Source organism: Hemiscyllium ocellatum, chromosome 14 (genome assembly GCF_020745735.1).
Source record: "Hemiscyllium ocellatum isolate sHemOce1 chromosome 14, sHemOce1.pat.X.cur, whole genome shotgun sequence".
NCBI lineage: Eukaryota > Metazoa > Chordata > Chondrichthyes > Orectolobiformes > Hemiscylliidae > Hemiscyllium > Hemiscyllium ocellatum.
Genome location: NC_083414.1, coordinates 72,347,345 through 72,361,241, shown reverse-complemented (window position 1 = coordinate 72,361,241; position 13,897 = coordinate 72,347,345). Strand labels below are relative to the sequence as shown.

At 40.8% G+C, this 13,897-nt stretch overlaps 1 protein-coding gene across 1 annotated transcript in view; it reads right to left on the bottom strand.

Moving 5' to 3' along the window:
* The window catches only part of cacna2d2a (calcium channel, voltage-dependent, alpha 2/delta subunit 2a), an 871,148-nt gene that overhangs the window by 475,712 nt on the left and 381,539 nt on the right, over nt 1-13,897 (bottom strand). The window contains exon 4 of the mRNA XM_060835047.1: nt 4,497-4,556. Within this exon, the coding sequence (XP_060691030.1) occupies nt 4,497-4,556 (60 nt within the window). The remainder of the gene's footprint in view (nt 1-4,496; nt 4,557-13,897) is intronic.

Genomic DNA, 13,897 nt, shown 5'->3' with positions numbered 1-13,897 from the left:
AACTTACCAACCCACCGTTCCACTTCCGCATCCAAGTTATTTAAAAATATCACAAAGAGCAGATGTCCCAGAACAGATCCTGCAGAATACCACTGGTCACCGAGCTCCAGGCTAAATACTTTCCATCCACTACTACCCTCTCTGTCTTCTATGCACCAGCCAATTCTTATCAAATGCCTTGTTAAAATCCATATAGACAACATCCAATGCTCTATCTTCATCCAAGTGTATTGTCACACCTCAAATAATTCAATAAGGCTTGTGAGGCATGCCCCTCACAAAGCCATGCTGACCATCTCTAATGAAGCTATGGTTTTCCAAATAATCATAAATCCTGTCTCTCAAAATCTTCTCCAGTAATTTGCCCACCATCAACATAGCAAAACTGACTGGTCTGTAATTCCCAGAATTATCCCTATTCCTTTCCTTAATAAAGGACTAACATCTGCCACCCTCCAACCAACTGGAACTACACCAGCAGACAGCAAGGACACAAAGGTCATCACCAAAGGCATATCAATCTCTCCCCTCACTTCCTGTAATAACTATGGATATATTCTGTCTGGCCCAGCCGACTTATCTATCCTCACGTTTTTCAAAATTTCCAGCATATCCTCCTTCTTAACATTAACCTGTTCGAGTGTATCAGCCTGTTTCACGCCGTCCTCCCAAATGATAAGGTTCCTCTCACTAGTGAATACTGAAGTAAATATTCATTAAGGACCTCCCCTCCCTCCTCCAACTCCACTATCCCTGATCAGCCCTACTCTCACTCTGGGCAGCCTCTTGTTCCTCACATAAATGTAGAGCATCTTGGGGTTTTCCTTAGTCCTAGCCGCCAAGGCTTTTTCATGCCCATTTCGAGCTCTCCCAAGTCCAATCTTCAGTTCCTTCCTGGCTACCTTGTAACCCTCTAGAGCCCTGCCTGATCTTTGCTTCTTAAGTAAGCTTCCTTCTTCCTCTTCACTAGATGTTCCACATTTCTTGTCATTCCAGGTTCCTTCACCCTACCATCACTTCCTTGCTTCAGTGGGACAAACCCATCCAGCACTAGCAGCAAGTGCTCCCTAAATAACCTCCACATTTCTGTAGTGCATTTCTCTGAGAACATCTGCTCCCAATTTATGCTCCACAGTTCCTGACTAATAGCATTGCAATTCCCCCACCCAAATTAAATACTGTCTCATACAGTCTGCTCCTATCCCTCTCTCATGACAATAGACTTTGTCTGTTTATCCTATCCATGCTCCTCATGGTTTTGTAAACCTCTACAGGGTCACCCCTCAGCTACAGGAAAAACAACTCCAGCCTATTCAGCCTCTCCCTATAGCTTAAACTCTCCAACCATGGCAACAGCCTTATAAGTCATTTGCGAACCTTGTATTGCTCCTTGTTTTAAAATGCTCTTTACTGTGGCATCTCAGATCCCTCCCGGGTTACTCTCCTCCTTCCAGATTAGGCAGTCAAGAGTGTGTAACTGCAGCAGGGGCTCTTTGCCTCCATACTTCAATGCCTCAGTGGGGAAACTCTGTGCTCCAGCAGCCCCGTTGTTCTTGAGCTGGTGGATGGTCTTCTCTACTTTGTTTGGGGCTGGGGCACTGCTGAGCCTGTGGCATGCAGCATACTGTGGGATACAGTCAAGGATACTCAGATCTGGTTGAGGAGGTCTCTGAGGTATCCCCCAGCATAGTTTAATGGCTTCTTTCTCTTTGATAAGAGTCACTCCCTCTTTGGCTGGCGGTGGGGTGGGGCCACAGGTATATGGGTGATAAGATGGAATTCAAATAGATTATGAAGTTTAAAATCTGATTGAAGATTTGTAGCTCGGGTATCCATTGTTGTGGTTCTGCTCGCCGAGCTGGAAGTTTTTGCTGCAAACATTTCGTTCCCTGGCTAGGGAACATCATCAGTGCGGTGGGAGCCTCGTGTGAAGCGCTGCTTTGATGTTTCTTCCGGTATTTATATTGGTTTGTTCTTGCCGCTTCCGGGTGTCAGTTTCAGCTGCAGTGATTTGTATCTGGGGTCCAGGTCGATGTGTCTGTTGATGGATGTTCTGTCAGTTGTCAGGACACTATATACAAACCACTACAGCTGAAACTGACACCCGGAAACGGCAAGAACATCCATCAACAGACACATCGACCTGGACCCCAGATACAAATCACTGCAGCTGAAACTGACACCCGGAAGCGGCAAGAACAAACCAATATAAATACCGGAAGAAACATCAAAGCAGCGCTTCACACGAGGCTCCCACCACACTGATGATGTTCCCTAGCCAGGGAACGAAACGTTTGCAGCAAAAACTTCCAGCTCGGCAAGCAGAACCACAACAGATTATGAAGTTTTAAAGTGACCACTCCAAGTACACCCAACAATCTTGCTACAGGACATTTTTCAACAGGAAAAAATAAAATTCTCATATTTCATTTAAATGTACAACCTAAAACAAATAACTGGAGTATTATACATTATGGACTGACTTTTCCAAGGATGGCAGAAATCTCTGAGATGAAAGTACAAGGAGATCCCGCTTTGTCCAGCAGCACAACTCAGGGCAGATGTTTTTCTGACAGTGACTTATTAAGTGGCTGCCACTGGGACCATGGTATCATCAAACATGAATGTTTGTGCATTTGATGCCAACCGGTCTGCTTTGTCCTGGGTGGTGTCAAGCTTCTTGGAGCTGCACACATGCAAGTGCAACGTATTCTATCACAGATGGAATAGATAGTGGTCAGGCATTGGGGAGTCAGGAGGTGACTACTTGCTTGAGGATTCCTAACCTTGGACCTATTCTTAAAGGCACAATATTTATATGGCTAGTCCAGTTCAGGATTCCGGTCAATGGTAACCCCCAGAACGTTGATAGGATACAAGTTAAGGCACTGTGCTTTTTCTGCAACTGAGCTGGGCAGAGGAGTGTTATTTTTAAATATTTCCTCCATTGAGAGATTGCTTGCACTGGATAACTACATCTAGCGTACTTCACTATATCTCAATTCATTCACAAGTTTTGTGGAGTAATGGCTGAGCAAAATGGAGATGAGACATTGCCAGGTGATCATGCTGTTCAGCTGAGCAGGGAGGGATAACAAGTGTGTCAGTGAGCTCCTCTCAAGATGCTCCTGTAGATTCTTGATTTAACAAGTGATTCAAGGGTTATGAGAAAAAAAAAATGATAATGGAGCCACATTCATTCAGCCATGATTTCATTGAAAGGCAGAGCAGGCTCAAAGGGCAGAGAGGCCTAGTGCCGCATATTTCTTATGATCTGATGATTATCATCAGTGCCGCTGGTAGCAAGAACCACTGAGGGAAAATAGGACATTCAAGAGGAGGACAGGAACGGAAAGTGGTGGAACCCATGTGAGTGAGCCTGTATCACTGGGACCAGTTGGAGAGTGGAAGGGTGTTGGAGTTGGAGGGTCAACCTGAACAGCTGGGATGTCTTCCTTGGGGAAGTCTTAACATGAGCAGGGCCTTTCCTTGCCCATAGGGCAGCTGATTAGTTCCTTCCCACAACCAGCTTGCAGACAACTACCTTTCACTGTACCATCACCAGCAGCACAATCAGGTCCTTGACTGACAGCCTTAAAGCTTTCTTTGGGCTCTTAATTGGCTCCACCATCCTGAACATAACTGGGGAGGGGGGGGGGGGGGGGGGATCTGAAAGACAAGAGGCTCCTCTTTCTATGCCATTCCATCTGATTTAGTAGCATCCTGCATCAGAGTCTGTGCCCAAAGTGGGCACTAAATTTGGCCTATTGTGTACAGTATGAGATATAATTGATAGACTTGTGCATATACAGGTATTTTCAGGTAAATTTGTGGTTTGAGAATGGTCATGAAGGATGAGGGAGCTCGAATTGAAAATTGTTGTTTGTCTTTTTAATGCTGGCTCTGAAAGAGATTAGATTCTGTTTTCAGTACCTGATGTGCTGAATCTAAATTAGAGAGAGATAGCAGAGTACAGCAACTGCATATCAATCAAATAACCTCTGTTATCGTTTAATTATTGAAAGTATATTGCATTTGTGACATTAATATATGAAGACTGCTATAGTTTTGACTGCTAAATACAGCAACAATTTTCAATATTCTGCTAAAAAATATTTACAGCTACCAAGTTCTGTGTAGAAAATAATGCAATGACCTTTACCTCATAAAAAGAAAACAACTGAACCTGAAGGCGACAAATCCAACTGACAAACACCAGCACTCACTGGGAAATAGTGAGAAATGCCAGAAAACATTGGCAAAAATCATCAGCACTCAAAACAAATGACTTATTTCATTCTCTGCCATAAATACGTTGCCACACATTTGTCCTGGTCCTTGTAATATTGGACAACATGTCTACATCCACTTAACACGCAAAGCAACTGCTTTCACTTTGGATAAACCTGTCTGGATGTGAGGTGCTAATTACCCTTAAAGTAAACTAGGACATCAAGATCCCTTGCAGCAGTCAAGTAAAACTGAAAGGATCATACCTTAATGTCATCTTGCCAACGGTGCTCCTTCTGAAACTGCTCTGCAGCCTTGGCCAGTCTCTACAGGAAAACAAAGATTCAGAATGAGGACTGACTTTAAACGAAACAATCAGATACATAAAGTAAAACTGAGAACTACCACAAACAGCAACATGATGATAACAAGCTTATCTATTTTAAGTGACTACTATTAAGTGATAAATATTCAGGACACCAGGGAAAATTGCCACCTCCTTTTCTTGAAAATAGTTCATGGCCCTCAGTTTAACATCTCATCTGAAAGATGGCACACTCAATAGGATAGCTCCCCTGCAGTATTATACTGGAGAACGATGCTTAGAATTTTGAGGGAAGACTTGAACCCAAGTTAGTCACAGAAATGTTGAACTGTGAACAGTGAAGGCACAGTAACAAAAGCAGTGAAAAGTTCAATGATAGCATTACAATGACTGCATGCCAATTTACTGGCTCTGAAACATGCTGGGACCTTCTAGTGCCAAGAAATCAAGCTCTTGTTCTTTGTCAAATTCCTATATCAACAGTTAGTGCATAAACATAAACCTGCCATGCTGTAATTACATCCTCCCAAACAACCCTGGCACTACAGTAACAATAGCAAGTTAAATTTATGCTCATGGTTTCCAATAAAAATGTGAGCACATCGAAATTGACAAGAAGTGTAGCCAGACTTCATATTTTTAATGCACAATATACTGTATATTATTGATTTGTGGCCTCACTTGTAAGAAATTACTAAGTGCATTTTGAATTTTAAATTTTGATATTACATATTATGACAGCATTTGTCCTTATACAAAGTTATAAAACCAAAAATAGATCAGATCATATTGTTTCAAGCAGGAAAATATTTCTTACTGAAATAGTTAACGGGCAATGTAACAGGACAGCATAAAACAAACCATATATTTGAACACAAAGCTATTGATATAGTTTAGCTCTCCAAGGTTACAATTATAACTGATGTCTTCCACAATTTGAGCACAAGATGTTAAGAAAAGTGAAAAATCTCTGAACGTGATCAAATTTACAAGTTCAATTTAACACCTTCTATATTTTCAGATATAATTTACTACAAATACAAGATGCATCTGTTTGTACTGATACGTAAACAATCAATTTTGGAATAATGGGAATTTATCATTTCCATTCATGTTTAATTTTTTTAAATTACATATATCAATTAACATTTCTGCATATTTCCAATTGGACGTATGAGAAATAAATTACCTAATAAAAACAATTGACTGGGCCACAAAGTACACCATGTTGGCTAGGATGAGATAATATTTCCATGGTGGGTTATGCATTGGCTCAAAAAACCATGACGAGGGAGAATTGTTTATTGAGTCATAAAGAGTGATTCATAATAATGTATTATGTCAGTTTGTGTGTTCAACTGCAATGTACTGGATTAGTATGCTTTACAATGTTGTACTGGGTCACTCTGCATGTTTTCCAATAAAATGCTATGTCAGTGTGTTGTTTTTTACAGTAATGCTCTGGGTTAGTTGCCAGTGTTTTGCAACAATGTATGTATTCAGCAAAATATGTATTCAGTGTAATGTAACATTTAATGTAATGTTCTGCAGTAAAGTACTGAGCCAGTCATGTGTTTTACAGTGACATACTGGTACAGGGTCATACCGTATTACAGCACAGAAAGAGAACTTTAGCCTATTAAATCCACGTCTGTCATCTAGTATCTATTGAGGTCTAATCCCATTTCCAGCACTTGGCCTTGCAAACACAAGCATTTCAAGTATTCATCTAATTACTTCTTAAATACTGTGAAGGTTTCTGTCTTCACGACCCTTGCACGCAGTGAGTTCCAGATACCCACCATCCTCTGAATGAAAACACAAGTCTTTAAATCCCCTCTAAACCTCTTTTCCCTTACCTTATATCTATGTCCCCCATAGATATAAATCCCTGTGTGGTGTGTTTTACGTTACATGTAGGGTCAGTATGTTGTGTTTTAGATCGCAGCATATTGTCAGTTTTTTGTTCTTCACAATAATACCCCTACTGCCATAAAATTAAGTAAAGAGGAGGAAAACAACAACAAACTGCCATTCACAGATGTCGCAGTAGAGTGAACAGCCAATGGAGAACTTCAAACCAGCGTCTACAGGAAAGCAACACACACAGAACAAATATTGGAGTACAGAAGCAATCCATCCCAACACCCACAAACGAAGCTGCATTAGAACATCATTTCAACGAGCCACCACACACAGCAGCACAGAAGAACTACACAGAGCAAAGGAAAATTACCTATACAGTGTATTCAAAAAGAATGGGTCCCCAATGAACACAGTCTGCCAATTTCACAGCAACAAACCCAAACAAGAAGACAAAACACACCCAGAAACCCTAGCCACTCTCCCCTACATCAAAGACATCTCCAAAATGACTGCCAAACTACTCAGACTACTTGGCATAGTGATAGCCCACAAACCACCAACACACTAAAACAGCAGTTAACGAACTTGAAAAAGCCTATATAGACAACAAGTAAAATTAATGTCATTTACAAAATACCTTGCAAGAACTGTAAACAGGACAAACAGGCAGAAAACTAGCCACCAGGATACATGAACATCAACATGCCACAAAACCACATGCCCCACTCTCTTTATGTATGAAGAACACCACTTAACTGGGATACCCATCCATCCTAGGACAAGCCAAACAGAGGCACTCATGAGAATTCCTAGACACATGGCATTCCAACCTGAACTCTATCAACCAACACATTGACTTGGATCCCATTTACCACCCCTGAGAAAAAGAACAGGAAATAACATCATCACAGGAAATGACATCACCAACCCTAGGAAACTAAAACATATAAATGGAAAACAGCCTACACCACTAGTGCTTCATTTTGTGGATCACTGAAGATGTTACCTAGTATGGTGATAAAATGTCTGAAAAAAAAAGAACCTTCCAGCTCAGTGAGCAAACGTACATCCATTATACTGCAGGGTCAGCGTAGTGCATTTTACATCACAGTGCAAGGTCAGTGTGATATGTTTTACATTAAAGTGCAGGGTCAGCCTAGTGCATTTGACATTATTGTGCAGGGTAAGTATGCTGTGTTGTACATTAATCTCTAAGATCAGTATGGTGTTTTTACAAAGTGGTACTGGGTCCTTTGTTGTGTTTTACAGTGGATTGCTTGGCCAATGTGGTGTGTTTCACAGCGAAGTTTGTGTGGTCTGTTGTACATTAACATGCAGGGTCACTGTGGTTTGTTTAACAGTCAAGTGCAGGGTAAGTGAAGTGTGTTTTGCATTTAAGTGCGGGGTCAATGTGGTCTTTTGTACATTAGAATACATAGTTAGTGTGGTGTTGTTTACATTAGTATGTAGGTTCAGTATAGGGTGTTTTACACTACATTGTAGTGTCAGTATTCTTTGTTTTACATTATACTGCAGGTTCAGTATACTGTGCTTTACATTACAGTGTAAGGTCAGTGTGGTCTGATGTATAGTAGAGTGCAGCATCAGTACTTTGAAGTGCAGGGTTCTTTTTATAAAACTCAATTTTATAGAACCGTGCAGTGTCAGTGCTCTGTGTTTTACATTATACAGCAGGATAAGAATACTGTGCTTTACAATTCAGTGCAGGGTCAGTGTGATGTGCTTATATCACAATATAGGGTAAGTGCAGTGTATTCTACAGTAAAGTATAAAGTCAGTATAGTGTTTTGTACATTAGAATGCAGGGTCAGTTATGATGTGTTTTACAGTTGTGTGCTTGGTCAGTGTGCAGTTTTTACATTACAGTGTGGAGTGGGTGTGGTGTGTTTTATGTTGCAGTTCAGGTTTAGTATGGTGTACTCTGGGCCAGTTTGGTGCATAGTACATTGTAGCACATTGTCAGATTGCTGTAATTTACAGGGGAATACTTGGCCAGTGCGGCAGGTTTCCCTGCAAAGTAAACTCAATGTGGTGTGTTTCACAGCAAAGTACTCTGAGAGTGTGGTGTGTTGTACATAAACATGCAGGATCACTGTGGTTTGTTTTACAGTAAAGTGCAGGGTCAGTGTGGTATGGTTTACAGAGAAATGCAGCATTCGTGTCTAGTGTTTTGTAATGTAGGGTCTGTGTGGCAGGTTTCACATTAAAGTGCTGGAACAATGGGTTTGTGTTCTAGAGTAATGTACTGGGCTGTTCTACTGATTGTATAAGAGTATACTAGGTTAAGTTGTATTGTTTTGCAGCTACGTATTCAATCGGTGTTTCTGTTCTGGTGTACTGCATTGAGTTCATGTGATACATTTCACAGTAATGGATCAGTGTGTGCACCTTACAGAAACATGCTGGGTCAGTATGGCGATTGTCACAAGTCACTGCAGTACTTTTCTGGGGAAAACAAGTTCTGTTGTTGCCACAGTATCACTAAAGTTAAAGATTTCAAATCATATGCTGAATTCCACAATTTGCCTGTCTTTTTGTTCCAGGTTGACGCATGTCAGGTTCTTCACTTCTTCAAATGAATACAGACAGACGTAGTCAAACATGCATTTAAAAAAATGTTATGGGTTAGAGATAATTCTGGGAAAGCAATTCAGTGATCCTTGCCAACAGGATTTACTGAGGTGATCCCTTTCTGACCAAAGCACTGCTTCTTGATCATCTTTTTCCAGAAAATTTCACTTCTTTGTGGGAGGCACAGGTGACTGGTTCCTCCTGATAGAGACTCCTGATTTACAAATTAAACACCACTACTTCTAGCAACTGCTCAAAGAAAGGTATACTGGCTTTTTTCACACTTAACGTAGCTTTTACTGAAAAGAACAAAGAGCTCCTGAGATAGTGGAGATCTGAAAGCTTCTCCCTATCTTCTTTACAGCCCTAAGCTTGTATGCTACCTGGGAACTGATCACATAGTTGTTTGCAGACAGAAGGTGTTTGTCATCAATAACTGGTCACTAGTAAACAAACCAATCAGCTACTTGTTGCGAGATGAATCTCCAAATGTACATACTTCTCAGCTTATCTGCAAACAACACTCCAACTACTGCTTGACCTACCAGCTGTGCTTAGTGAATACCAGGCTACTTGTTTTTTAAATCTTCATTAATCCTTTAGCAATCATAGCTTTTAAAACAATTCTTTTCCAACTTCAGTTCACAATCAAAACCACAAAAATAAAAAGGCCCCATGGTCTTTACACTCTGTAGAGTCAAAAACATCTGAGAGTTCCTGGCACCTTTTTCAATGGCAAGCCATCCTTCAATGATAACATTCATTTCATTTCATTGGTGACCAAAAATCATCAGACTGACTTAAAGTACATCTTCCACTCCTATGTCCATTACTTTCCACTTCTAAGTCTAGTGACATTTCTGTATTCTTGTCTGGATTTGATAATCTACGTAGTGTATCAGATGTGACTTTTAGTTATTCATTCCTTGGAGGAGTACTGATTCATCAGTCAAGAGGGGATGGTACGTGGTATTCAGCAGAAGGTTTTTTTGCCCATGTTTAACCTGAATCCATAAGACTTCATTGGGTGCAAAGTCAATGTTGAGGACTCCCAGGGCAACTCCCTTCTGACTATATACCACTGTGCTTCAACTCTGCTGGGTTAGTCTGTGATGGTGGTATTTGGGATATTCACCATAAGGTATGATTCTGAGTATAACTATGTCAGACTGCTGCTTGATTTATCTGTGTGAGAGCTCTCTCAATTTTGGCACTTCCTTCTTTGTTTTGCTCTTTCAGGAACTTACAAAGTGTTAAAAGTTGACTGCAAACCCAATCTGTGTGTTCATGGAAGAGGGTATGCTAATGAACTGAAAAAAATAGCACCCTTGCCTTCGTTGCTCAAACCTTTGAGCAAAGGAGTTGGGAGCTGAAAGTGTGTTGCTGGAAAAGCGCAGCAGGTCAGGCAGCATCCAAGGAGCAGAAGAATCGACGTTTTGGGTATGAGCCCTTCTTCAGGAAGGGCCTGACCTGCTGCGCATTTTCTGCTCTGATCGCCAGCATCTGCAGTCCTCACTTTCAGCAAAGGAGTTGGGACATCATGTTGAGTTTGTACAGGTTGTTGGCGAGACCTCCTCTGGAGTACTATGCGCAGGTCTGGTTGCCCTGTAATAGGAAGGATATTGTTGAACTGGTGAGGATTTACCAGGATGCTGCTGGGAATGGAGGGTTTGAGATACAAAAATAGACTGGGAGGTTCAGGGGTGAACATATCGAAGTTTATAAAATCATGAGGGACACAGATAAGATGAAGGACAGGAGTCTTTTCCCTTGGGTGCGGGAGTTCAAAACTAGGGCATATTTTTAAGGTGAGAGGAGAAAGATTTAAAAATAACATGAGGTCCAACTTTTTCACAGTATTTCATGTGTGGAATGAATTTCCATATGAAGCGGTGAGGTGTTTGATCATAGTTTGTCTGTTACCTGTATTTGCCTTATGTGATATTAAAACAAAAATCTATTTTGGCACAGTTTAGAGATAGAAATTAAGATACAGACATTAACATGAAGAAAAAGTGTGCTTATGACAAGTGCCAGGTAGAAAATACAATTAAGAGGAATATTGGAGGTTCAAAGATGAGATGATAGAGCAAACAAGTCAAGAAGAATTATTTGAAAAGACTAACATCTAACAAAGAGGTGTCTCAAAGTCTTCTACAGCTACACAAATATTAAAATGGTGGTGAAAGGGTAAGAAGGGCTGATAAGGAACCAAAAAGTCGATTGATACCTGGAAGCAGGGCACATAGCCATGGTGTTAAATGAACAGTTTGCATCTGTCTCTGCCAAAGAGAGAGATGCTACCCATGCCTAGGTGACACAGGAGGGACTCGGTCACTAAAAAGGTCCAAAATTGATTGGGGAGAAGTGTTGGATAGACTTTCGGTTCTTAAAGTTGACAAGGTATTGAAAAGGTATTCCTGATGAAGGGCTCTGGCCCGAAACGTCGAATTTCCTGTTCCTTGGATGCTGCCTAACCTGCTGTGCTTTAACCAGCAACACATTTTCAGCTCTGATCTCCAGCATCTGCAGACCTCACTTTTTACTCGAAGGTATTAAAAAGACACAGGATGAGATGCAACCAAGATTTAGAAGGAAGTGAAAGTGGAAACTACAGGGATTAGCCTCAATTTTTCAATCTTCCCTAGACTCAGGGGAGGTGCCAGAAGACTGGAAAATTGTAAATATTATAGACTCGTTCAAGAAAGGTTTTCAGTTTAGGCCTAGAAATTACACTCCAGTCAGTTTAACTTTGGTGGTGAGGAAGTTTCACGTGACAGAATCAGTAGTTTAATGGAAAAAAGGTAGGAGGATTAGGAAGAGTCCGTATGGATTTCTAAAGGGTAAATAGTGTTTAACAAACTGGCTGGAGTCTTTTGAAGAAGTAACAAGAAGGGTCATTGAGGGTAGCACGCTTGATATAGTGTACAAGGACTTACAGAAGGTATTTGATACAGTGCCACACAACAGACTTGTGAGGAAAGTTATAGATCATGGAATAATAGGGTCAATAGCATATTGCGTACAAAATTGGCTGAGCAATTGAAAATAGACAATAATGGTCAATAGATAATTTTTCAGGTTGGAGAAAAGCATGTAACAGAGTTCCCAACAGTCAGTATTGGAACTCTGGCTTTTCCTCAGACTTATTGGTGAGCTAGAGTTTGGTGTGCAGAGGATAATTTCAAAGCTTGTAGGTGACACAAAACTTGGAAGAATTGTAAATTGTAAATTGCGAGAATTCCAGAGTGTAGAACTCCAGAAAGGCATAAAGGTTGGCGGAGTGGGTAAATAAGTGACAGATGAATGTCAATGCAGAGACGATACATTTTGGTGGGAAGAACAATTATAAAGGGGTTGCTGGAGCAGAGGAACCTGGGTACAAATGTGCAAAAATCTAAAGTGGCAGGACAGGTAAAGAGAGCAGTAAGTAAAACATACAGTATGCTCAATACAGTCTTTCTTGAAACCTGGACAAAATACCTGAATTGAAGAGATTAGCTGATAAAGACTAACCTTGACATGAAGGTCATATTTGACCAAGCACAGCATCAAGGTTCCCTAGCAAAACTGAAATCAATGAGAATCAGCAGGAAAACTCTCTGCCTAACCCTTTGCAGTTGCTTTATCAACAATCTTCTCTTTGTGATAACATCAGAAGTCAGGATGTTCACCAAGAATTACACCATGTTCAGCACCACTCACAATTCCTCCGATACTGAAGCATTCCACATTCATATACTTAAAGACCTGCACAATATCCAGCCTTGAGCTGAATAATGTAAGTAACATTTGTACTGCACAAATGCCAGGCAATGACTATCTCTAGTATAAGGAAATCTAACCATCATCCCTTGATGTTCCATGTCATTACCATCACTGAATCCCTCACTGTTAACATCCTGGGGATTGCCAGTGACTAGAAATTCAACTGGATTAGCAATATAAATACAGTGACTACAAGAGCAGATCAGAGGCTAGGAATTGGGCAGCAGATAACACTCATTCTGACTCCCCAAATGTCCACTATCCACATGGTACAAGCTCGGAGTGTGATAAAATACTCCCCACCTGCCTGAAAGACAGCATTTTTAACACCACTCAAGAAGCTTGACATCAACCAGGACAAAGCAGCCTGCTTGATTAGTACCACATCCACAAACATTCACTCCTCCCACTGTAACATTCAGTACCAGTACGATGTATCATCTACAAGATGCATTACAGAGTTTACCAAGGTTCGTTAGACAGCACCTTCCAAACTCTAGTCCACTTCCATCTAGAAGGACAAAGACAGCAGATGCAGGGGAACACACCATTCACCTGGCAGGTTTCCCTCAGAGACACTGACCACCCTGACATGGATATATATCGTTGTTCCTTCAGTGTCACTACATCAAAATCCCAGGATTCCTGCCATAACATCAATATGAATTGACCCATAGCACATGGACTGCGCAGTTCAATTAGGCATCTTCTCAAAGGCAAATTGTAATATTATCACCCTAGTTCAATTTAAAATTTGTTATTACTAGTGGAAGAGCAGATCTAGAAAGGAAATCTGTGCAGCCCACCAAACTCTGGTGCAATAATTGAAACCCTTACATCTTCCATTATTCCAAACGTATATCTACTTCCCTTCCCAGGTGGCAGAGAGTTGAGGCAGAAGCTGCAATAAAATGTTTTCAAAGAGATTAAAGTTGTGAATTGAAAACAAGGCACATTAAAGATTATGGGATCAAGCAAGAATTCCTGCAGGGAGCAGACTGTTGGAGATTTGATCAGTCCGTTTTGATGCTACAACATTCTCTGAGTCAATCACATAGGGCTCAGTGTTCATTATTTATGACATAATGATGGGTATATAGATTTAAAACTGGGGCA